The sequence below is a fragment of the Seriola aureovittata genome, chromosome 7 (genome assembly GCF_021018895.1).
Source record: "Seriola aureovittata isolate HTS-2021-v1 ecotype China chromosome 7, ASM2101889v1, whole genome shotgun sequence".
NCBI lineage: Eukaryota > Metazoa > Chordata > Actinopteri > Carangiformes > Carangidae > Seriola > Seriola aureovittata.
The window spans coordinates 17,312,035-17,337,932 of record NC_079370.1 but is presented as its reverse complement, the minus strand read 5'-3'; the positions used below and the strand labels follow the sequence as shown (position 1 = coordinate 17,337,932).

Genomic DNA, 25,898 nt, shown 5'->3' with positions numbered 1-25,898 from the left:
AATGCTCTCTCTCACTCTCTTGCTCTCTCTCAGAGGAGGTGTGGTTTTTACTAAGTCAGAAAGAGCATATGTCAAATAAAGAAGGCTACTGAACAGTGCAACAACACAGTTTGGCACCTCAGTCTTCATTGTTTTTATGCTTAAAAGTTGACAGCTTGCTTTGCGTTTCTTTATTAAAATGGACATTGCATTTGATAACCTGGATGCAGCTGGTTTCCTGGAAATCTGGCAACACTTCGATGCAGATGGTAAGGACAGTTAAAGACACGGTCATATTTTTTGTCCATTGATATACATATTAATATATTAAGATAGGCAGCACAGTACTTTTTAATGTATTTAATTTTATTTCCACTGTTACTAGGCATTAGGGAGAAAAGGACTATTTGTGATGACAAATTTCTGAGTTTTGGTTGTAGCAACTAATTTCTGTTCGGAGTATCATGTTAAATATTCTTATTACCAAAAAAAAATCAGAACATGACTGTGGGCTGTTTCTGTGTCTGCAGACAGTAAAGTCCTGTGTCACATGAAACGAGTAATAAATTATCTTAGTCACTTCATTGAGAGTTCGCAGTATTTGAATTTTGAAGAAAATGCCAACTTGCTTCCCTTCATTTACAACCCAGCGACTTGCACAACTTGTTTTTTTTATTCGGACAGATAATGGCTATATTGAGGGCAAAGAGCTTGATGACTTTTTCCGTCACATGATGAAGAGACTGGGTCCACAGGTAAGTAAGCTTTATTTGGACGAATTTATCTAGATCTAGTGAAGAAAACTAACAGCAGCTCAATACAGTCCGATGCAGTGCATGTCATCTGAACAGGCACAAAACCACTAGCACATAATTTTCATCTGATAATGGCAAATGCATACGACACATCTGTCGATCTATATGGCACCCACAATAACATTACTAGAGGAGGTAATATGACTAAACATTGCTGTTTTCAAAATATAAGTCCAGACTAAGTATTTGCACAGTTGCACAGGCTCTGAGCTTCAGTTCATGGACACTGCATTTCAGTGCCAAGCTTTAGTTTGAGTAGGTTCACATCAATATAGAAAGAACTGTGCTCGACATCCTTGTCAAAGACTTAACTCTGTTAAAACCCACTTTCAGATTTATGAAGCCTTTATTTTATTTTAAAATGCAAAATAATAATAATAATAATAATAGACCAGGTCTTGATGAAAGACCTAGTCACAAAAGGAAAAGGTTTCACAAATGAAAAACTATGTTGTAAATATTTCTCTCCCTGTTAATCTGGTTCAAGTCTAACTGAGGTGGTTTTTGATCTAGACCTGCTCTGATGTGGTCTTGATGAGGATAAAACAGTGTAAAAGCCCATTTGGATTTTTACAATACTGGTTTCACAAATCTGAAACTGTATTTTTAACAGTTACTGGAGTCAATTTATTAATCAAATCCAAGTGTAAATGTGCTGGTTTTTAAGCTAGACCTGACTTATTTTTGTCTGGAGGGTGAAAACGCAGTGAAATCGCCATTTTATGCCCTCATAAATAAAATGAAGGTTTCATAAATCAAGTGCTGACGACCAGACTAAAGGCAAAGAGACCACACAACACACAAGAGCTGCATGTGGCTGCAGTGAATGCCTGTGAGGGAAGATACAAAGCGTCTGCTGATGTCCATGGATGTTGGACGTCCCTGATTGCAAAGGGTTTTTCCACAAAATATCAAAAATTGTGATTGTACACTATGTGTTAAAAGGGCTAAGTCTCCAATACAGTTATTTCAATCCTGATTTGAACGACCTGGTCTGGGCTGTATATATCTTAGTTAATTTTTTTATTTATTATATTGCATGTGACATGGTCTACAAGTACAGGCAGCTGTTTATTTTGAATTTTGCCATTAAAATCACTAAAGTTCGCTACACAATGATAATTAAATTTCTCATGTTTAGATTGAAGGGTTTGTAGGAAACAATTTGTCAAAATTAAAGCTTAAATCAGCTTTTACGAAATATAATTGCTTTTGGGCACAGACTTTGCAGCACTTATGGTCTCTGCTGTGTGGGCAGCTGAACCTCTATGCAGTTATCTGGATGGGTGGGGTGACTGTAAGGATGTTAGACACAACACAATTATATAGCTCTGGTCCCTGTCAAAGGAAAAGCCCTAGACTTGGTTACAAGTTGACCTAGGGGAGCTCTGTATTTGTGTGTGTTTTTGCGTGAACACGTGCTAATGACTCATTTTTTTTACTGAGCAATGTTAAATGCTGTGAAGCTGATGGACTGAGCCCTCTCCCTGACCAGTTATAATGGAACACCAAACGAGTATACAGTACACCTATTAGTGCATGTTCTTGTGCGTGTGTGAGACTGGACTCCCTTAGATACTAATGAGGTTGTACTCAAACAAACAGACCACCAACCATAGGTCACTTTGTCTCTCTAATGTTTGCTCTTTCATTAATGCCCCCAGGATGAGTTCTGTTTGGTCTATTTCTCTTGAGCTCCAACATCACTGCACACTCATTCTGCTATTTCCTATTAAGCTGCTGAAGCATTGGGTAACATGAACCACATGGTGTTTGTCTATCTATTTGTGGTTTTATTTCCTGCAGTGCATCATATCTGGTAATTACACATTTTCTTCCCACAATTAAACCAGTAGGTCAAAAGCTATTTAATGAATTTTGGGATGATACACTGTTAGTTTAATGTATCAGTAAAACCTAGAGAATACATGAATTCCTTATGGAGAGGGGAAACATGCTTTTTCAATTAATACAGCATTTCAGTTCAGTAGTGTACACGAAGTCAAACATTAATGTGTGTACTTAAAAAAGCTCTGCCTAGCAACAGCAGATTGCAGGTGCCAACAGGACTGCCTGACAGAAAGTTGAGGCTGAAGACAAATACTTGTCTGTCTGTAATGAGCGAGGGCCTGGCACCTTGTAGTCTGCAGACTGTGTGCTCTGCACCATGTAAATGATGATTCACACAGAAGCATCACAGATCAACAGGTTTCTATAGTTACAGTATGGTTTGCACCGAGACACTATTAGATTAGCTGCTAAATGCATTTTAAAATAACTTGAAGAGCTAAATATATTGTTGCCATCAGTTGCCTCAAGCTTTTGTCTGAGCTCTGTTAGAGAAAAATGTGATTGTTAACTCAGATAAGCACGCTATCAGACTGTATTTTTGCAGCGTTTGTAGCTCAATTAATCTTTGGTTATAAACTGCTACAATATGTTTTCCATATCCTTAAATGCATCACGTTTCATGAGTAAAAGTAGTTCCTGACTATTCGTTATCTACAGAACAGTGGCATAGACTGAGGAAGTTACATTTCAGATTAGATGAGGTATATGCAGTGAAATGCTTGCTAAAAAGATAAATAAAAAAATAAAAAACAGGACCATGACACTGGGCAATAGAAATCTCTCCTCTCTTCCTAGATGACCACTCTTGGTTGCAAATGTTTGAGGTGTACACCATCATAGTTTCTGTTCTGTATATTAGAAAAACTGAGAAGGCCAAGCAGAGTCAACTACAAAAATGCTTTAAGAAAATTTTGCCAGCGGTTGAGAAAGCAAACCTTGAGAGGAAAATGGCAGGTACAGGTCAAAGAAGTATCCATGGTGACATTGCTTAAAATAAGTGTGACTCAGCCAGTGAAGTATCTGTCATCTACATCATTATTTTCTATGATTTGCAAATACATTATATGCTCGATTCACTCGATCACTATATCTGTGTCCAGTGGATTTGTAATGGTGGCTTTAGGTAAAAAAGAAAAAAATCAATGCTGCATTTTAACCTATTGTGTCTCGACAGGAGAAAGTGACTGAAGAACGAGTTCAGAGACTGAAGCAGAGGTTTATGTCCGCCTATGATGTCACAGCTGACGGGAAACTACAGATTCAGGAGGTAAAACACAGTTTCTGTATCCCATTCACTTGACCATCATTTCCTTAATAAACTTTTGGTACTCCATAGTGAGTAAAGGTGAAGCACTAATTAAAACTAAACTAACATTAAAACTCCCTCACAACACCATCTCTCTCTTTTTGTCTGTCACTCTCTACAAAATGAACTCTACTAACTTCCTCTTTATTCAGGATCTTCGTCCTCTTCTCCATCTCCTCTCTCTCTCAGAATCCTCTATTCTACCCACCCCCCTCTCTTTATCTACCACCCCCCTCTCTGCTTCCTCTTCATCTTTTATTCATCTCATGTATCTATGACAATAATACAGCTTGTACCATATTCAAGAAGAACAGAAGCTCATTTCCTGGACTGCTGAGGGTCACTTTAAGCCATCCTCTTGCAGTGAAGAGACAGTCAGAGGAGGGGCACTCAAACCACTTATCAAAATCAAATACCTAACAGTGCGCAGTATGTAAATAAGTGTAAATAAAATCTAATCTGAATGGCACAACAATTCTTCTAAATGAGACAAATTGCTCTTTATTGATGAAGGTTGATTCTCGAATGACTTTTTGATTGAGCCAATTCATTTAATTAAATCAAACCTGACTGACAACTTAACAGGCCGTGGCTGTTTCCCAGAAATTTAAAGACATATTACGATGACACTGCCTTCTCAGTCTCCACTCAGTGTAATTGATGCAGCTCCTGGCACAGCAGCAGTGCTTCATCAGAGCAAAGTGCATTTACTTTATTTTGAAAGAAAAAGAAACGTATTCCCATTTATTAGGCCAATCCGTTAATGCATTGCACCCACAGGCCACAAAGGTTTGACTTTTTCTCATAAAGCTGTACAAAAATCAATACATGTATGCAGTAAGTGGCCATTTGAAGACACTGATTTACTGAGGGTGATGCAGAAACAGTGTGGTCAAAGCTCTTTTTAGCTCCTTTTCTCTCCTAGTACCAATTCTGGCAACTCAACCCAGAGTATCCGCAAATACCAAGCAAACAAATCCAATAAATTAATACTAGTGCCTTTCCCAAATTTAAAATATGTATACATCACCAGTTGGAACTCATTTGAAATCATTTTCTGTAAAGTAACACTTTTATGTAAAGTCACATGAGGCTAGGGATGCTACAAATTTAGGCGGTTTTCCATCCTGACTAGATGAATGTAGCTGAGAGCAGAAACACTAAATTCAAAACTGTGTTTAGTGTTGCTCAGTCATTTATGGTTAATGTCTGATCCACTTATTAAGGACAGTAACAGCCCTGATACTAACCCAGTGAATTGGGTCAGTGCATCCCTACTGCAAAGAGTAAGAATTTAGGTTCATGTAGTGAATATACACTCAGTTGCCAGTTTATTAGATACACTTTGCAAAACCTAATGCTAGTCTAATACTACAGGAACTCCTCTCTGTGTAATGAAATACAGTTCAGCACCACCACAAGCGACACCCTTCAAAATGAACATAAAGTTGAACACCTCTCTAAAACAGTTTATTGCAGGATTCTTGTATTACCGGTGAACCTAAAGAAACTGACACCTGCTTACTGTATATATGGTAAATATGTTTCTACTGACCAGGTTTTTGTAATTTTTTCATGCTATTTCCCCATATGCTGTTGCTTCTGCTCTATGGCTGACAAAAGGAAGTTAGCAATGCAAAAAGCCACAGTATCCTGTGTGATAGCTGTATGAAGTCCAGATATCATAAGACCGATCTGTTAGACTCAGTGTTCGCTTACGATCAAACATGAAATGTGACAATATATATGAGGACACTGTGTACTGTGTATAGGCTATTTAAAGTATACTGCAAGTGCTCTTTGCTGCTTTTCTCATTGTAGATGAGTATTTTTGGGTTTTGGACTGTTGCTGTAACAAAAAAAGCAATCTACAGATATCGTGCTCTAGGAAATTTAATGGAAATGTTTTCACCAATTTTCAGCATTTTTTTCAAATACACAAGCATCAAAAACATATCAACAGATGATTAGATAATGGGTTAGCTCTACTTCTTATTAATGCTTTAACCAAGACATTTAGCAATGGCATGACTTGTGTGCGTGATCAGCGTTTTATCTCTGAATGTCTGGCTCGTCTGTATTTGGCAGCACTGTTGGTGCATTGCGCTTTTTCTCTGAGCTGTAAGCTTTGTGAACCAAATGGCTGCAGTACCATCTTGTATTTTAATTAGAATAATGATATTGTCCAGTTTAATCTGCTAATGGAGGGCTGATATCGTTAAAGAAGGACAGACTACAAGAGGGCGACATGAATTGGACAGGAGCCAGGAGGAGCTGGTGTAGGGATGGTTCATCTGAATGACAGTAAAACATGTTTTCAGATACAGTCCAGCATTTGGACGCATTTTTCCTTCTTCAGGCTCTGTACTTCAGCACAGTCAATTTGAAATAAAATGCCAAGTCCAAGCGTGAATTAGACTACGTTTACATTAACATACAGAAAACACTTAACACACAGTGTCCACATTGCAAGGGTTCAAAAGTAATTGGACACTTGGCTGCTTAATGTTTCTTGGACAGCAGTGTGTTGTTTCAAACCTAGTTCATGCACAAAAGAGTTCACACGTGGCTCGGAGTTTATTAAGAGTTTCAAATTAGTTTAAGGTGGAGTTGCCTGTAAATATGAGGAGTAAAAAGGTAACTGTGCAATGGAAGAAGCTAATAATGAGACTACAAAAACTAAAAATCTGTCAAAGAGAAATCAAAAGTAGTTGGTTTGCCAAAATCAACAGTGCAGTACATTCTAAAAAAGCAGGTGTGCACAGGAAAAGTAGAAAAAGGTAAACCACTCGGTAGACCGAGGAGCACAAACCTTGTGGATGATGGAAAAATAATTTGCATGGACAAGAAAAACTCTTATGACTGCACAGCAAGTCAAGAACACTCTCCAGGATGTAGGCGTACATGTTTCCTTGTCAGCTGTCAAGAAAAAGCTTCATGACTGAAGGCCAAGGCTACGACTTGGCACTTTAATGTATTATACATTATTTCATTTCAAACTGAATGTGCTGAAGCACAAAGCCTGAAGAACAAAAACAGTCTAAGTGTCCTAATACTCACAGTCTACACTCTATCTGAGGCTTCACCTGCCACCTTACTACAAAACTGTATTTGTAAAATTCAATAGCAAAGTCTCAGTATCTTAGTTTCTCAGGATAATTCAAGGACCTCATTGTTGAGAGTTTGATCGGATTCATTTCTTCTGTAGAAAATAGTTGATAAAATTGACTCCTCATCTGATCAAGATTTCAAGACTATTTGTATCCTGTAAACTTGGTGGCGACTGTTATTCTCTCCAAGAATAAAATGGGTAAGACTTAGGTACTGTGGAGGGAAAGCCTCACCGAACATCAACATCCAATCACTGCTCTCTGGTCTGACCTCTGCCCCCTTTCCTGTCTTCCAGCTGGCCCATATGATCCTCCCTGAAGATGAGAACTTCCTGTTAATTTTCCGTAGAGAGGCTCCCCTGGACAACAGTGTTGACTTCATGAAGGTAAGATCACAATATGTTGATGAAAGGTAGAACTAACAGAACTGATTACACAACAGCATCGAAATCACCAAAACAGAGGTGTCCTAGTTGACCAGTGGTCCAACATATACCATGTGATGTGATGATCATAGTTTAATTGGGTACTGTTGCCACATGTCACCACCAGAGAAAGACGTCTTCCAGGATTCACTGGTGTTTTTGTAGTGTACAATTTATTGTAAGTTGGAACTTAAATTTGTCCATTTTCCAGTGTCCATACATGACAAGTATCAAGATATAAACCAAAGCACCAGTTTAGTACATTTTCAAGCTAAAAAGCATCTAAGAATTTCAGCTGTATATCAGCTGTTGTTCAGTTTCGGGCTAATATAATGGAATGTAGAATAGATTATTGCCAAGAAAATGATAATGACAGGTAATATGCAACACTTTCTAATATTTCCCTGCCTAAAACCAGATCGACCAGCAACAGACCAGCAGAGCAGAAAACAGAATGTGCCAGTGGCTTGGCGTGGCACGCAAGCAAAGTATGAGGAAGTCTTCCAACAACCTCAAAACAATAAATTATGAAATGATTGAAAGAGCTCAATTTTAACCAACTGAATTATATCTGCATCATAATTAACTTGATAATTCACCTCTGAGCTCATGTCACCAAAAGAAAATCACCCCAGTGGCTATAATGATTTTACTGTTTCATATTAAGTTAGCTGCACTTCTGTTACATCACATTGCATATGTAACCATTTGCTGACTTGCCCTCTTCTGCCCACTGCAGATATGGAGGAAGTACGATCTTGACTGCAGTGGCTACATATCAGCTCAGGAGCTCAAGGTGAGGTTTTCAACATGGACAAAGAACCCACACCCTCACACCACAGAACCAATTATGCACCTCTTTTCTGTTCAAGGAACAGTCAGCATTCGTGGCACCAACAGAGAATGACTGCAGCCTTTGGCCATTATTTCATGTTCTGTCATAAATTGAGATGTATGTTCTTTTTCAGCTTCTGACAACACCCTTTTCTTCTAATAATAAAGTTTTTTTTTTAATATATTTTTGATGTTTAGCCAGTTGTTGATTTGGAAAGGAAACACTAACAGGACAGATTCCTTTGTTGACATGAAGATGTTAAAATAAATACTAATGGGGAGTAATTTCATGATTTTGAACAAAAATCCTCAAATTTTGGAACCAGCTCTTTCTCACTACATAATCTGCACAAATGAAGTACCCTTGTAACATATAATCTATCCCCCACTGGATTTAACTGTTTTGATGATAAGATAATCTATTTTTCTTTAGGCTTTCCTGAAAGACCTGTTCCAGCAGGACCACAAGGAAGTGTCGTCTGACAAGCTGGAGGAGTACACCGACACAATGGTAGTAATACAATTCACTCACACACACTTATTCTCCACATTCTGAGACTATTCCATAGTCTCCGACCACTTCCTAATTCACTTGAATGGGAAAGTGAAATCAGACTTTTGGACTCCAATGTACACTATATGGACAAAAGTATTGGGTCACACCTCTTAATCATTGAATTCAGGTGTTTCATTCAGTCCCATTGCCACAGGTGTATAAAATCAAACACCTAGCCACGCAGTCTGCCTCTATAAACATTTGTGAAAGAATACGTCATAAAGAACTCACTGAATTTGAGCGTGGTACTGTAATAGGATGCCACCGTTGCAACAAGTCAGTTCATGAAATTTCTTCCCTCCTAGATATTCCACAAGCAACTGTGAGTGGTATTATTGCAAAGAGGAAGCGTTTAGGAACCACAGCAACTCAGCTATGAAGTGGCAGACCACGTAAAGTTACAGAGCGGGGTCAGCGAGTGCTGAGGTGCACAGTGCATAAGAGGCGCCAACGTTCTGCTGACTCAATAACTGCACAGTTCCAAACTTCCTCTGGCATAAACATCAGCACAAAAACTGTGCGCCGAGAGCTTCATGGCAGGGGTTTCCATGGCCGGGCAGCTGCACACAAGCCTTACATCACCAAACACAATCCCACGCGTCGGATAGAGCGGGTTAAAGCACACCGCCACTGGGATCTGGAGCAGTGGAAACGAGTTCTGTGTGACGAATCACGCTTCTCTATCTGGCAGTCTGACAGACGAGTCTGGGTTTGGTGAATGCCAGGAGAATGTTACCTGACTGACTGCATTGTGCCAAGTGTAAAGTTTGGTGGAGGAGGGATAATGCTGTGGGGTTGTTTTTCTTTGCGGTTGGCCTAGGCCCCTTAGTTCCAGTTTAGGGAAATCTTAATGCTTCAGCTTACCAAGACATTTTGGACAATTCTATACTTCCAACTTTGTGGGAACAGTTTGGGGAAGGCACTTTTCTGTTCCAGCATGACTGTGCCCCAGTGAACAAAGCAATGTCCATAAAGGCATGGTTGGGTGAGTTTGGTGTGACTTGCCCGCACAGAGCCCTGACCTCAACCCCATCGAACACCTTTGGCATGAACTAGAACGGAGACTGCGAGCCAGGCCCTCTCATCCAACATCAGTGTCTGATCTAACAAATGCTCTTCTGGATGAATGGGCAAAAATTCCCACAGACACTCCAAAATCTTGTAGAAAGCTTTCCCAGAAGAGTGGAACCTGTTATAGCTGCAAAGGGGGGACCAACTCCATTATAATGCCTATGGATTTAGAATGGGATGTCATAAAGGCTCCTGTAGGTGGCCCGATAAGTTTGTCCATATAGTATATGTTGGTATACGAACATCTGCTACCACTTTACTTCAAAACTGAGGTAGCGCTTTAACCAAGGTGTGTTCAGATGGTTGTCATGGTGATCTGACTTGCCATCAGTCCATATGTAGAGATAAGTTTATGCTAAACCTTTTCTTGTCTTAACTTAGTGTGTGAGTGATTGGACACTGTATCATAACTGACATGACAAGAGACTCTGTTTCACCTACTGTCTGAAGTGGTTGTGTGGAGCTGGTTTACACAGTCACATCCTGCAGTTTTCGGGTAGCTTGCAAATGCTAGTTAGCCTACTGTAGTTACACTAGATGAAATGGTAAAAACATATGCAACAGCTGTCCTCAAAACTTAACTTTTGACATGTTTATTTTCACAAATAAAAGCTTCAGAAGGCTGAAAGGATTTAAGTTGCTGCAATATACTATTCTGCCAAACAACAGCAAAATGAGACCACAACTGTTCAGAAGGATTTCTCACTTGCGATATTACGTTCTGGAGATCTCGTGTGATGCGGCAGTTGTCAAAAGGCAGAATAACACAGGCAATATATCTAATTAACTGTCTCCCTAACTTACATCTGTGGAAACTCCTAGCCTCAGACAGCACAGTCCTACTATTTTATAGATTTCAATTTAGAGGAGATTGATTCATGGTCAAAGACAGATGAGTTGGCTCTAGAGGCACAGGTGGTGTGAGGAAAGTAGTAACTGCACAGACAGACAATTTCACAGTGGCTAGTTATTTTCATGCTTCTTAACACAGCCTCCTTTTCTTGCAGATGAAAATCTTTGACAAAAACAAGGATGGCCGTTTGGATTTGAACGACCTTGCCAGGTATTTTTCAAAGAGCAGAACGAAGAGCTATTCTTAGAAGTCCCTGCAATGTTAAAATGTCTGTAGCCTAGGACTGTATTGGTTATGTATTACACAATGTAAGTGTTGCCATGAAACCATCTTTATGTGTCTGTTGTCAAATGTTTGGACAGACATACAAGAGCTAATTGCCAAATGCTACCATCTCAAAAAATGATCAATCAACTATCTTGAGCCACTATTACTTCAGTATTACAGTAGAACCACATTATTCAACTCTGGCTGATAGGAGTCAATGCACCAACCTGCATAGAATTTATAAAGAAATGTACACGAGAACATGGCTGAACAATCCCTGCCCCTGTTCATTTAAAGAAGGTGACAACTACCACAAGGAATATTTTTCTCTTCGATAGCTCAGACACTCCTTGTAAAGTATGTATGTCTCTCTCAATAAGGATCTTGGCTTTAGAAGAGAATTTCCTGCTCCAGTTCCAGATGGATGTAAGTGCATTGTTTATCTTGTTCTTTTAACACTTTTCCAGATTAAAAAATTAGGGCAAATTGTGTTGCAACAGGTTAATAAGTTATCTTCTATCTATTTTTATCTAATTTCTAACAACTTCTCCCTTCTGTTTTCAAGGCCTGCAGTAAAGAGGAGAGGAAAAGAGACTTTGAGAAGATCTTTGACCACTATGATGTTGTAAGTACGGTAATACACTGTGAGACGGATGAGGATGGCTATTTCATAATGTTATCATATCTAAGCAAATGATGCTTGTTGTTCCTGTTCCTGCATGAAAATTTGTAGGAATGTGGAAAATGGGTAGTTTGGTTTTAGGAAAAACCTAAATATGATCATCCTGTTGCTATTGCCAGAGTAGGTTGCACTTGGCCAGTTGTACTACAAGCATAACCATTACTCCTATTCCAAATTAATTAAAACTCTCAAATTTGCATAATGTATGGCAATGTGCATGAAATGATTCAGAACAGTGACACGAATCCAATTAGCTCCCTTTCCTCTAATGTAACGTAATAGAATAAAGCACCAATTATGTTGTCAAGTCCCTCTCTGGGATGATGATCATTCATAGTGCAGTGGCAGGTAGGAGTCAGTAATTCATATCAATACCCCCTGATAAGCTTCCCTTATCCTGTTCAATCACATGTATGACTTTGTCTATAATGTCAAATGTGCATGAGTTAATCTGTCTGAAATCTTCTACCTCCATCACCTTTCATTTCGAGAGAAACTTTGAGAGAAGTGCTCTATGGTTATCATCATTAGGGTGTAGTATTGTATTTTGACTGTGATTGGAGACTCGGTACGACATTTTTAATAATTAGTCAGGTCTGGGACGATTATCCGACGTAATCGACGTTGTCGATTATAAAAATTATTCGACGTGGAATTTTAGTGTCGACGCGTCGTGTAAAATCACACAGGGTAAATGTTCATAGAACAAAACCAGAACTTTCTTATGGGACCGTTTATATCCATCGTCTTTGGTTTACCCGGATACAAGCGCAGCGCACGGACTGGGACAACGCGGTGACGTAATTGAAGTCATTGACTACATGAATGATTTGCGTCTGTGTAATCTATTTGAACAACACGGCGGCGTCTACCAGCAGTACGACGGAGCGTGTGGAGCAACACGCGGCAAAAAAGGCTCGCACACGGTCCTCCAAAGTTTGGGAATACTTTAATCTTGACACCAACAGTGCAGTAGTCTGCAGACTCTGCAAAGTGCATCTGGCATATCACTCTAGCACGACAGTCATGCACGAGCACATAAAGAGGAAACACCATGGTGCAGCGAGTCAAGATGTTGGACGGGGAAAATTGTTATATTAAATGACTAACTGAAAAATAATTGCTATAAAATTACTGTAAATAATCGTTAGATTAGTCGAATAATTGAAAAAATAATCGATAGATTAATCGTTTAAAAAATAATCGTTTGGGACAGCCCTAGTCAGGTCACATCCATCCTGCTCGACCGTGGTAATACAGTCTGATTAAAATATAGCAAGTGACTCAGTGTAAGTGACATGTTTCACACCTTGGCTACAATTTCAAGCCTTTAAATTAACAGCACCGCAAGTGACACCTTTTTCAAGTTTTTTCTTAACAGCATGCCTTCGAACATTATCTTTAACTCCTGGAGAGTGTGAAAATGTTGGTCTCATAGTCTCATGGCAGGGGGCAAATATCTCATATGGCCTTGCATATTCAAGCCTTTTGTTGTGGTATATCTGCAGTAAGGAGGAGGGACAGCAGCATCATACTGTTTCCTTCACTGTGTGACACTGTCAAGTAGCGCTCCAGTGCTTCTGCTTCAAATCTCTCTGTGTGTAGCCTGTAGGTGGATATTTCATATAAATGTACATTATTGAAAGACAGCCTGTCAGGAGTTGTAAGATCCTCCTTCATTTTCTTTGTGCATTGCATTGTGGGAGAATATTGTGCATCAACAGCACATTCGAAAATCAACCGTAATAATATGCATACTGTCTGCTTTGAGTGTACTTAATTTTGTCACTTGATTCAGTGTGAACACACTACATACTGGATGTGTTTCAGGCCTGACTATGACCCTAAGATATACGCCCAGTAGAGGAAAACGAATGAATGACTGACTTAATAATGTGAGTGGGATGTAAATTTTGGGGAAGTAATTATCTCTGTCTTTTTCTCTTTCCTTTGGCTTTTTCCTTTTCTTTTCCTTTTTCTGTCCCTTTGCTCTTGTTCAGAGTAAGACAGGAGCGTTGGAGGGTCCTGAGGTGGACGGCTTTGTCAAAGACATGATGGGGCTGGTCAGGGTAAGAGTCTGTGCTGTTGTTCCAACTGTGTTTTTTAATGACTATGCTTTTTTAACAGAGTGTTGTTTACCTAAAATGTTGTGATGTGCACACAAAATATGTCTATTAAGAGGTATATTTGCTGCTACTTCTACTACTCTACTTCTCTCAACAGCTCAGTATTAAACCACAATAAATTTGGACACCTGATCAAAACGTGTTTTTGCAGCAAGGTCGCAGTGTGCCGCTTGATTTGCTCCCACTCGGGGGCACGGCGATTCACCTAGATACCAAACTGACACAGTCAAGGAAATAACCTCAGTGCACTTCAGGAAAATACCAATGCACTGATGCACCACTGAATGTCTCACCCTGCACCAAAGCTAAAAAGTGCTGCTTACAAACACCACATTTACAGTGTAATGCCTTCTTGTCCTTCCTCTCTCCTCTGCAGCCCAATATGACGGGTACTGAGCTGGACAAGCTGCGCGCCGTTCTACTGCGTCACTGTGACGTCAACAAAGACGGAAAGATCCAGAAAAATGAGCTTTCTCTGTGTCTGGGAGTCAAGCCTAAACCTTGATTAAAGATCTGTGTTATTATAATGTATTATGTAACACTCACTCTGAATTTGTTGTATAGTCAATAATGGTAGAATGCTGTTTTGATGCAGATCAGTCTGAGGTTATTTAAGGTCACTATTCATAAATTGTTATTTGATCCTGAATATGATAGAAACGATTAGACACTATGTACTACGACTTCAAGCTGTGCATGTTTTAGGGCCAAAAAAATTAGATGTTTTTTTGGCTAAAATGGATGTCTGGTGCTGTGAGATTTGTCAGTCAGTAAACATGTCAGTGTAGCTTTTGAAAACAGAATGTTTTTCATTGTAATATTGAATTTTATTCATGGAGCCAGACTATGTTGGTCATTACTGACGTTTGGGCACTTGCATGTTTCTCTGCCAAGTACAGGATGTTGTTTACTGTCATTTTAAAATAAAGGGCCTATGAGAAAATAAAACAATGATGACAAGTGCTGATTATGTTTCACATAGTTTTTACTACTGTAATGTATTAAACAGCTTTTATATAAATGTATAATTTAAACTTTCATTAATTAGATTAACTTAGGTTTACTCATTAAGGGAACTAACATTTTGATCTGATGATATAATAGAAATATACATAATTTCATTTTACAAGTCACTATTGTATCATTTACAAATCTTTAAAATAATCCTTGATTATGAACAACTATCTACATATTCCAATTGCTGGTCAGCTGTTGCATTACCTGATATTTACTGTATCATCCATAACTATAGAGCAGAAATACAGTATGAAATTAAAATGATTCAAACCTAAAGCTGCAAAACGTTCATTGATAACATTGCATGATGATGATGACATCACAGCCTTCACAATGCCTCTTCAAAAATCATTCATTCACTCATTTTCATCACGCTGTAAATGATGTTTGGTCAGATGCAAGGAATGAAGACATACAACATAATATAATACAATTTTGTTGGCTGAACATTGTCATAGATTCATCAAAAAAGACATTTAATTTCATGCCTCATAATGAAAAACAAGTCTAAACTAATGTAGGTTTAGAAATGTAGAGGTTAGCATAGGCCTCAACATTTTTACTGAACAGTTTCATATCCACCAGATACACTGTAACACAGGTCAGTGTGACCCTTCTCCTGTGAGATGCAACATGCGGACAGGGCAAGTCTTTGTTTGTCAAGTAGGAGACAGAGTGAAAACCAACATGGTTAAGTAGATGGAAACCTAAAAAGGAGCTAATGGTGCGGACCTAAAAGCTCTACTCTGCCTCATTGCCCTTTGTGTCCTTACAAACCCGTTGTGAGTGGTTTGATATTGCCTCTTTCTCTGTTTTTTTGGGTGGGGCAAAACAGATAAGCACAGCTGCGGACATTAAAGAGGCTATGTTAGATAGCGTGATAATATAAGGTAAAAAAAGATACACTCGTGTGGGTGTTTGCATGTGTATACCGTGTTGTACAGTACAAGGGCTTATGATTGTGTGTTTGTGTGTGCACAGAGTGGCTGCCACACAGCTGCTGCAAAACAAACAGTTTCCCATTTAGGCTGAAAGCTTTCCTCATCACTTTGCCACAGGCTTCCGTTACACTGGATGTTTAACAGTCATTGTGGTGCAGCAGCAGGGAATTTCACTGAAATACTATCTGATAATAAAAGAAACAAAGCACTCTAATGGATGCAGAATTAATAATTATTTTCCAACAGTTTCTATTATCTGTGTGAAGAAATGAGCTGCTGTCACTGACCCTATGAGGGTAAACATGTTTTCTAATCTGTAGAGAATCAAGTTTTACTGTTTTATGATTCTTTTATATATCCGATTGAATGAAGCTCCATTTCAGATGAATAACAAACTGAATCTGGACTATGTTACTTTAATTTCCTTGTATCCTGCCTACCAAAAATATATCTTAAGCCACAAACAGGAAGCCTGGCCGTTGAGTCTTTGTAGCCCTGCTGTGGAAGGAAAAACAACCTGAAAGTGATTATAATGTATAGACAGCTGTCTCTGATAATATATACATTCATTTATAAAAATGACAGCTGCATGTTCAACAAGCCATCTGTGTTTTTTTCCTGTCTAAATAATTTCCATTGTGCAAAATTGTTTCCATTTATCCCACAGTGATGTGGCCCTTCTTGAACCGTGACGCAGCTTTAAACCAGCAGGGCTCAGGTCGCTAAACAGGTTATCCGGCAGTTAGATGGGACTTAATTCTTAACTAATGACCCAGTTGGATGCATCATTTAGTGGTGTGTTCTACTGCTGTCACATTAACAAGTGCTTTACCTGAGGCTTTACAGCTCAACTGTGTGTTCTGTTGCAGATGAAGCCATGAATACAACACAAATGATGCAAAACCAATAACAGTAACAAGGGGAAGCTATGGAAGAGCTTGAGCCCAAGAATCAGGCCCAAAGTTATTACTACTGCATTTTATGCTATTTAATTACATCAGGTGACTCACAGACGGATAGTATAATGCAAACAAATGAGGGACACTGAATATATCAATAATCAACACCTCACCTGAAAATGTTACTGGAGGTAATATTAATGCTACGCCTGTTGATCTAATATTGGTGTGTTTGTAGGAGGCACTTTAATATTATGGGTACATCTGTTGAACTAATGTGTGTGTGTGTGTGTGTGTGTGTGTGTGTGTGTGTGTGTGTGTGTGTGAGAGAGAGAGAGAGTGCGTGAGTGAGTGAGTGAGTGAGAGAGAGAGAGAGAGAGAGAAAAAAAATTGAAAATAACTCCCTCCCACACAGAGCATCTTTCAAGGATTACATTGCACAATGATGCCCTCTAGTGGTAGGGCTGAAGCGTTGCCGTCCTTGAATAAAATATAAATATTTTACTAATTAATATTTTTAAGTACAATGAGAGTAAAATGAATAAAAACATATCCTTAGTTTTAATATTCTACTGCTTTTAATATTTTACTTCAACAGTGTCAACTTGTTAAAACACTCACAGTGGATAGGTTCACTTGTATCCCCAGTAGATGATGCTATACCTCTACACATTTTACAGCACAGTACTTCTATTCTGTCATTATTGTCACCAGATATATAATTTACTCACAGCTGCATATGCAAATAAATTAATGGTGGTTGTAGAAAAAACAGACAATCACTTTTTGCCTGTCCATTAGTGCTGACCAGCCACAGGACGACTGATAGTCGGTCACAAAATGTTCCACGTTTCTATCTACAGACACATTTCTACTCAACTTGAAAACAGAAACTATGACGTGACTACATTTCATTTGTATTGACCAGGCATGGCAAATACTTCAAGTTAACGGCTCCATTAAGAAAGCGTAGCCGGCTTGCTGCATGAAGCTGGTGTGTGCTTTGCTAAGAACAATGTCTAGTTAAATATGTAAAGGCCATGGCACCAGGCTCCTCACAGTGACAGACCACTGACCCCATTTTCTTGTTCATGTCTTTTGTCTCTCTCCTTCTTTTCTTCTCTGCCTCCACAGTTTGCTGACTAAGTAAACAACAAATAAGAAAGGTGCTGTAAATTGTAACTCTTTAAAGTCTCCCTCTGCCCGTCTTTAAGGTTGCGTTTCTGTCCCTCTCCTAGGTGAAACCTAACGTTCCCATTCCCATTCCCAAAATGCCAGTGCTAAATGCAGTTCAGGGGACTTATTAGCTGAACTGTAAACATAATTCACGATGTATGGATCTGCCAGGTCACTAGTTGCCATGGTTTCACATGAGTACCTCAATGACCTTTACGACAGAAGGTAGGTCAAAGGAAAAAAATATGTTTTGGCAAGAGAACTCATATAGACAGACAAGAAAGTGAGACAGACGTGTTGAATGGGTGTACTACCAACCCTCTTCTGAAAACTGCTATAACTATAATATACTGTGATTTTGGAATAAGTTCAACAAATTGTTTCACTTTTGCTCATTGGCCTGAATTCACTTTTCTTGTTTTCTTGTGGATTATAATGGATCGGATCTGAGGCAGCTGTTATTGGATTAACTGTCTAAAAGATTTAATTTAAATCTTTCAGATGATTTGGCATAGCAACAAAACCTAATTAAATCGACAATGCACATTTTGTAATTCTGGTATTTGATAAAGCAAAATCTGTGTAAAAAATGTACATTCTTTTCCAAATAAGGAGCAACAACTAAAGAGAGAGAGTGAAGACTAAAAGATAGTCATAGTACTGTCACGGTTTCTTTTTTAACAGTTTTACTATTTCTGTAACAATCATAAAGCGCATGTCCACCACATAGCACTTGGGAACTGGGACGTAAACTGCATAAAAAGGTTGTGTATTTAAAATGGTGTTGGGTAAATATTACAAAACGTGTATGCGCTGTTTTATTAAGTGTGACGTAAGTCTCTTCACTTCACGTCACATTCTTTAGAAAGTGGACTGTGAGACTGAGTCTCATGTGGTTGACAAACACTGTAGATTTACATCCACTGACCAAAACAAACCAGGTAACAGCAGTGGAAAATGTGACAAAGCCAATGACTCAAACCATCAGGGTGATTAAATACTATGCATTTGTGCTATCATTTTGAAACTGGTCATGACGACTGGCCATTTAATTCAAATAAGCACTGTGTTTGTTTGAAGTTAGCAATAAGACACACAGCTTAAAAATATGAAAAATATACAAAAGTTATTCTACAAATGTTTTGTATGAATTAATTTAACAGGCCAAGTAAAATACAACAAGAATCGTTAATATAAACATTAAACTACAAAGTCCAAGCTGTGATCTATTGTGTTTCTCTGGTAAAAAAAATACTGCTAAAAATAATGCCTATAAAAGTAGGACCATAAATTTGAATATTTTTGTTTGTTTTCCCATTAGATCTCCCCTGAGTGGCAGCCATGTGTTCAGCTCTTCAACCAAGAAGTTAAAACAAACATCACTATGGAACAGACGCAGTTGGTCCATGGCTGCAAACTGAACACTCAACAGGGAGTCCTGTCAGAGATGTAAAGAGCAACTGGAGTGCCGATAAATGAGTAGGGATGGGTATCGTCGGTACTACTACTTTTATCAATACCACTTATCGATCCAGTATTTTAACAGCATTCTTAACTGTTATTGGTACTTCTTGTCTTTTTGTGAGCTAAAAAAATAAAACAAATTAAGAACAGAATTAACATTGCTTATTTCTCATTTGTACAAGATTAACATTAATTCCCCCACTCACCAGTGACCTGAAACTGAATTTTTGAACGACAGTTCATATTATGCATGTGAATATAATATGAATTTAAGAATACACCCATAATTTATCATCCTTAACCCATGTTGGTATAATTTAGTTAACTCTGTGTGTGGGCTCCAGACTGCAGCATACAAAAGTTTAGTTTTCTCCACAAGGAGCAGGGTGTATGTGTCTGTGTGCTGCTCAGTGCCCCAGAATGACAAGCTGCCCCTGCCCAACACACACAGGCTCTGAGAGAGAGACAGAGAGAGCGAGAGAGAGACAGAGAGAGCGAGAGAGAGAGAGAGAGAGCGAGAGCGAGAGAGAGAGAGAGAGGTCTCTCCTCTAAATTGCGAAACAGCGAAAATGCATCATTCATAAACAAATGTCTTAATCAGAAACAGAGTTGGTGAGATAAAATGTGCAAGAGAACTTTTATGACACAATAAAAAACAGGAAATCTGTTTTCATACTTTCTCAAATGCCGAGATCAGGACCGATAACGTTGGAGCTGATTGATGAAATTATACCCATCCCTATAAATGGGACATTATAATTTCTTTGTTAGCCTGTGGCCAATAACCAATAAGTATGAGGAGAGTACTCTATATTTGACACAATGTCATGAGTAAACTGAGTAGACACAGTTGAAAGTAGTATTTTGTCATCTCATACACACTGAGACTAAGCAGCAATGTACAGAGCTAGCTGACTTTCACTAGTGCACACTGGTAGCTCTGAAGTGGAGTACTGTTATTTAAAAAAGATTAGGGTCACCAAACATTTTAATCCAAAACTAATCTTACAGTTGTCTGACAAAACAGCAGGAAGAGGCTACAAGACTAGAATACACTTAAACAGAACAGACTCCTACTAAGGCTACACAATCCTGTCCTGCTCCACTATCTGCCAACAGTCATTGCTTAATGAACATATAACAAAAACATTTATGATAAGGATGTCCTAAATATGTGTTTGAGCAGGAACACTGCTCTGTGGTGGAAAAACCCTGTTCTAAAGACTCTGAATGACCTCACACATCTCACTTTACTTCTCGGCCGAAATACACAGATACCCATATACATTACCTGAAATAAGCTAATGTCGGCCTATAGTATAAGATGATTTAGAGGTATAGGTCTAAAAAACATAAGATTCATGAGCAAATATTGAAATCAAAAATTTTCTCTCAAAATTATTATACAGAGAGCTGCAATGATTAATCAATTAATCATCTAGTTAATCAAATAATTATGAGACTATTTTGATAATAATGTGTTTAAGTATTTTTTTTTCAAGCAAAAATGCCAAAAACAGCTGTTTTCAGCCTCTCCTGTTACTTCTGTTTTGTTCTGTTTCATATCATGGTAAATTGAATATATAGGAGTTTTGAACTACTGGACAAACAAAACAAGACATCTGTAGACGTCACCTCGGGCTCTGAGAAACTAGGACTTTTTTCACCATTTCTGACATTTTAAAGACTAAACAATTAATCAAGTAAATAATTGTTAGTTGCAGCCCTACTTTGAGATACTCCTGGCCTTGCACTGACGTAGACCCAAATCTGCACAAAAAGTTGAGACGTCCTGCTAACTAACTAACTAACTAACAACAACAGAGACACACAGGGGAGTAAAATCATAACCATCTTAGCGGTAACAATGCAACAGAGCTGAGATCCCTTTCAATATCAATGTAAAATGCTGTTCAACAGCACCACAGAATATAGTGTTGAACTGACACCCCTCGAAGCTTCTCTAATAATTTCCACCTACTGCCTCCTCTTCCACACAAGCTGCCATCAGGTCTTTGTGTCTGCTCTGACGGAACATAAAGCCTATGACATCCTCTTCTAATGCATGCTGAGATTTTTCCATACCACATGTTTTATTAGTGGAAGCTACAGATTGCATCCATCCATTGCCACCCACCATAAGACACATCTGTCCCAGTGTCTCAGCTCATGTACATGGCGTAGAGCAAATAAACCGTAAGTGAGAGATTTGTGGTGGCCTCCCAAGCTGTTAAACCCACTGCCCGACTGCCACTTGGCGAGTAAATTGAAATAGTGAAGAGCACTCAACTTCATATTTGAATCTGTGGAGGAAGTAATGTAAACCCACGACATGTGTGTGGGAGAGAGCAGGGAAAAGATTCACGAAGTAGAAAGACAGACAGGAATAGACCTGAGTTCAGAGAATCAAACTGAGTGACAAAGACATTAAATGACAGAGGACTCTGACAGTAGCATATACAGTAACACACACACACACACACACACACACACACACACACACACACACACAGACACACACACACACACACACACACACACACACACACACACACACACACACACACACACACACACACACACACACACACACACACACACACCTTCCCAGCAGATACAGTATGTGGTCCTGGGCAAATAATCCAATCTGGGGGGCCACCAAACAGCCACTTTCTTCAGGACCTTTAAACTCTCCCTGAACCCAACCAGAGCCTGGGATGAACTCCCAGTGAAATATAAACTGTCTCCAAACAATCCCTGCAGCAACATCTGCTGTGCTTTAACTCACGGCTTGCATAGCTCATTAAATAGGCATTTCCATTTTGTGTCTAGCAACACGGACAAATTAACAGTAATTAAAATTCCTGAGTAGATTCAGGAGATTTCTTGTGTAAGACAGTGTGCTGTGGAGTTACATGAGACTGGAAGCCAATGTTTAATGATCTTAAAAAAAAACAATATTTGGACTGAAGGAAATGCTTTGTTAGCCATGTGGCAATATTCGAGTTATTTGTCTGAGTTTCCCTTGGAAGAGCATTGATCAAACACACTCCAATCCCTGCTGCTTAAACTATTTGATTTACTCCACACATTTCTGTAGCACACAGTGCAGAGAAAGATGGAGCACTTGAAAACAGATCACAGAAACATGTCAATGAATTAAATATTTTGTGGTGTGCATAAATACACATACCACGGAGTCTGTTAACCCTAAATGAACTCTATGCGTTCAGTTTCATCATTTTTATGAAGCAATAGAGACATATGATGTCATGGAGGAAGCAAGTGTATAGTATGTCATGATGAGAGACAGTTATTACAAACAACAACCTGTGCATGTAATTACATCATTGACTTACAGTGAATTCAGTAATTTTTATGAAGCCAAATTTGCACTATATTGCATAACTATTTGGATCCAGGTATGACTAGTCGCAGATGATTTTCAGGTGTTGTCAGGTTCTCACAAACAATCAAGTCACTGTTGAGTGAACTAGTGTTGGAATAAAATAAAATAAATTAAGTGACATATTATGAGGAAGAAGAGTATGGAAATAGCAAAAGAACTTTTTAATAAACAAAAAAAATAAATGACTTACTGGAATAGAAAAACATCAGACCAATATGATTTGCCTCATCTGAGTTCATTCTTCCCTGAACCAATACTGTGTCTGCAAGCAAGGACACATTAATGAATATCCTCACAGTGCCAGTAACAACAGTGAATGACGAAACTTTATTTCCCAAAAAAACTTCAAAGAGAATTTCGTCCAAACTAATGAATAATTAATTGTACTGCATTAAATTCATCAAGAAAATGGCCAAAAATGAATTTGGGGTCTGAAACTATAACTCATGAGAGCAGAATATTGACCACAAACTGAAAATACAAAGACAACTTCAATATCTGCAACAGAATATAATAAAATGTAAGTTCCTAGATGTGGACAGAACAACACGACATAAGGAAAGTCTCAAAGAAGATGTTGAATCCTTGACCTGCTGCGCCACACAGACTGTTGACCACAAATGTTACTGTATAATTTGTTGTAAAATGTTACTGGACTGTCCATGTAAACTCTGAGCAAATCATTTTGAGCTCTCAGAGGCGGCATCGACTGTGTGGCCTGACCACTTGGCAAAAGGCTTGAAGCCATAGAGCAGAGTCCGATGCCAACAGCCGGCAGGCTGACAGACTAACTGTTAGTTGAAGGCTTTCACTGTGTGATCTGTCTTTGTTTTGAGACGACTGTGTCAAACCTCAATTTAAAGTGGCACTGAAACATTTCCTGCCACTGGAAGATGAGGTGCGTTTTCAGGCTAAGCAAAAGATGAGTGAGATAATAACACGTGTGAAATCTCAACAAGCACTGGTGCTACCACAGACCCCCTCTGGACAAAAAAAGACTGACAAGCAGGGGCACACAAAGAAACGTGCAGTCAACCTACCTATGTGAGTTTTTTCTCTCTTTAAGATGCCAACTACCTCACTTGCGCTCATTACTTCATCTCCATCTCTGTCCCTCTGTCTGTCTTCTTCCACATGCTCCTCTCTCTCCTCTCTAAAGTAGAGTGGAAATATTTCACAGATACTGTGAATGTGCGTATGTAGACTTCCCACCTCGTTCCAGGGAGATATCACACTTTGCCATACTGTGCCAAGCTGTCAAACAGCAAATAAGCCTATGCTGTTATGTTTTCCAGGATGTATTTGTATTTTCAGCCTATTGCAAATGTTCATAATTTAATCATTACTATCGTTCAGATCACCACAGGGTACTAAATATAAAGATCCAAGTATTTTTGGGGAAAAAATGCAGAGCATACCTATATCAGGTATAAAACCAAATTCATATGTTATTGTGAGTACAGCAGCTGTGAAAAATATGTCTGGTAGCATCTCCTGGTTTGTCTCACTCTTCAGACACAGAATTTGCTGGAAAAAGACCAAGGTAGAAGCAGTAAAGGAGCAGAAATCCGCACAGAGTCTGCAAACACAACCATCCTGTGAAGTTTGACATTCTTCAACTTCCACTTGCAAACTGTTTGAACAACACTGAATCAAGATTTTGGCAGAGCTATCTACCTCCTGCTGGAATAACAGGTCATTTAGAAAGCTGTCCTTAGCCTCACTTTTCTTTCTCTTATTCACTATGTGGATGAGAGGCTATAAAGCTAGATGTGTTGGGTCAGGCAGTACAGACCAAGAATTCCTCAAGGTGTTTGAAGGTGAGATATTTCATTAATAAAGGAAGAAAAATGTTATCCAAAACAGCTGGCCTGATTTCTAGGTCGCATATTTTAGATATCTGACTTTGTAGACAAGCAAACTGCTATAGCAACAGACAAGAGATACCGCCATAAATATAACTGATGCAGTGAGTGTAACCAAATGGTACCTTTCAAGTATTAAGAAAAATAAATGATGAACATTGAACTCAGACTTTACGTCAACTTGTAACTACCTACTCCTTTAAAGGCATTCCCCCTATAAGCCAAATTTTCTTTCATCAAATATCAGTTCAAATTCAAGTTATTGCTCTGGATTTCTTCTTCTTAGAGGAACTACACCTGGTGTCTTTATTTATTTTGGCTAATCTGACCTCCTCTCAGGCCTGAGTGGGCATGTCCACACAAGCAGCTGCTCTAATCAGCCTGAATATCTGGGTCTTGAAAAATCGTATCTAAACAATACGACAAAATAAATGTGACCACAGACCTCAAATACCTTGAAACATAATTAACTATAAATGCTACAAAAACCTACAAAACTATAAAACTCAAATGAGCTGCATTTGAATAGCAAAGGAGACACAACAACTTGCAAAGATATGCACACCACTAAATCACTGACAAATCATAATAAAAAAGATAATACCTATCAGTAAGCCATCTCTATCCAACCTGGAGTACAGTACATATTTAGCCAAGCAATGAGCCCATGGAGCTAAACAAACTTGTTGTTGTTGCACTGCTTATTAAACCAGCAATAAACATTAGCAAAGTAGCAAAGAAAGCTGTCTTACCTTGGACCAGGTGTGTTGTCTGCGGCCTTTCGATAGAGCAATCCGCCATGACACAAACTCCAGAACAATAGACAAACGTGGTCAGTCTGATAAGGACCTGGATCATCTTGGTGTAGACCAAACATCCGAACTTGAAGGGAGGCTCTTGCAGGTGAATTAGCGACTGGTCACATCACTAACAGGCTAACATTATGCTAGCAGTTAGCATTTAGCTTCACGCTGTATCAGCGTAAAAGGACACAGCCTTGGTCGGTGTGTTTGTCTTCCAGCTTCTCCGCACAGTCTTGTTGTTGTTGTTGTTTTCATTAGCTTTGTGTTTGACAATAAATGTCTCAGTCGCTCACTTTACCAACTTGGGTTTGGTTAGTAGCCACATTCCTGCTTCAGTTAGCCCGCCAGCTGAAATCTCTGTAGCCTGAGTGAGTGAGGGAGGTCGGCGCCCTGTGGGCGACCAAAGTGAAGAGTTAATGTAACTGGAACTCAAAATTACAACCATTGCA

General features: G+C 38.9%; 1 protein-coding gene across 1 annotated transcript; it reads left to right on the top strand.

The window, feature by feature from the left end:
• The first annotated feature begins 84 nt into the window (after nt 1-84).
• On the top strand, nt 85-14,826 carry LOC130172874 (secretagogin-like). The gene is made up of 11 exons (XM_056381834.1): nt 85-248; nt 664-734; nt 3,820-3,912; nt 7,358-7,447; nt 8,226-8,282; nt 8,754-8,831; nt 10,955-11,010; nt 11,448-11,493; nt 11,633-11,692; nt 13,750-13,818; nt 14,252-14,826. The coding sequence occupies exons 1-11, from the start codon at nt 179-181 to the stop codon at nt 14,378-14,380; spliced, it is 819 nt and encodes a 272-aa protein (XP_056237809.1). The 5' UTR covers nt 85-178; the 3' UTR covers nt 14,381-14,826.
• The last annotated feature ends 11,072 nt before the right edge of the window (nt 14,827-25,898 follow it).

Coding starts and splice junctions, on each gene's coding strand:
- LOC130172874 (XM_056381834.1), top strand. CDS start 179: ATGGACATTGCATTTGATAACCTGGATGCAGCTGGTTTCCTGGAAATC. Junction 3,913..7,357: donor GGAAACTACAGATTCAGGAG/GTAAAACACAGT, acceptor CCTGTCTTCCAG/CTGGCCCATATGATCCTCCC. Junction 11,011..11,447: donor GATTTGAACGACCTTGCCAG/GTATTTTTCAAA, acceptor TCTCTCAATAAG/GATCTTGGCTTTAGAAGAGA.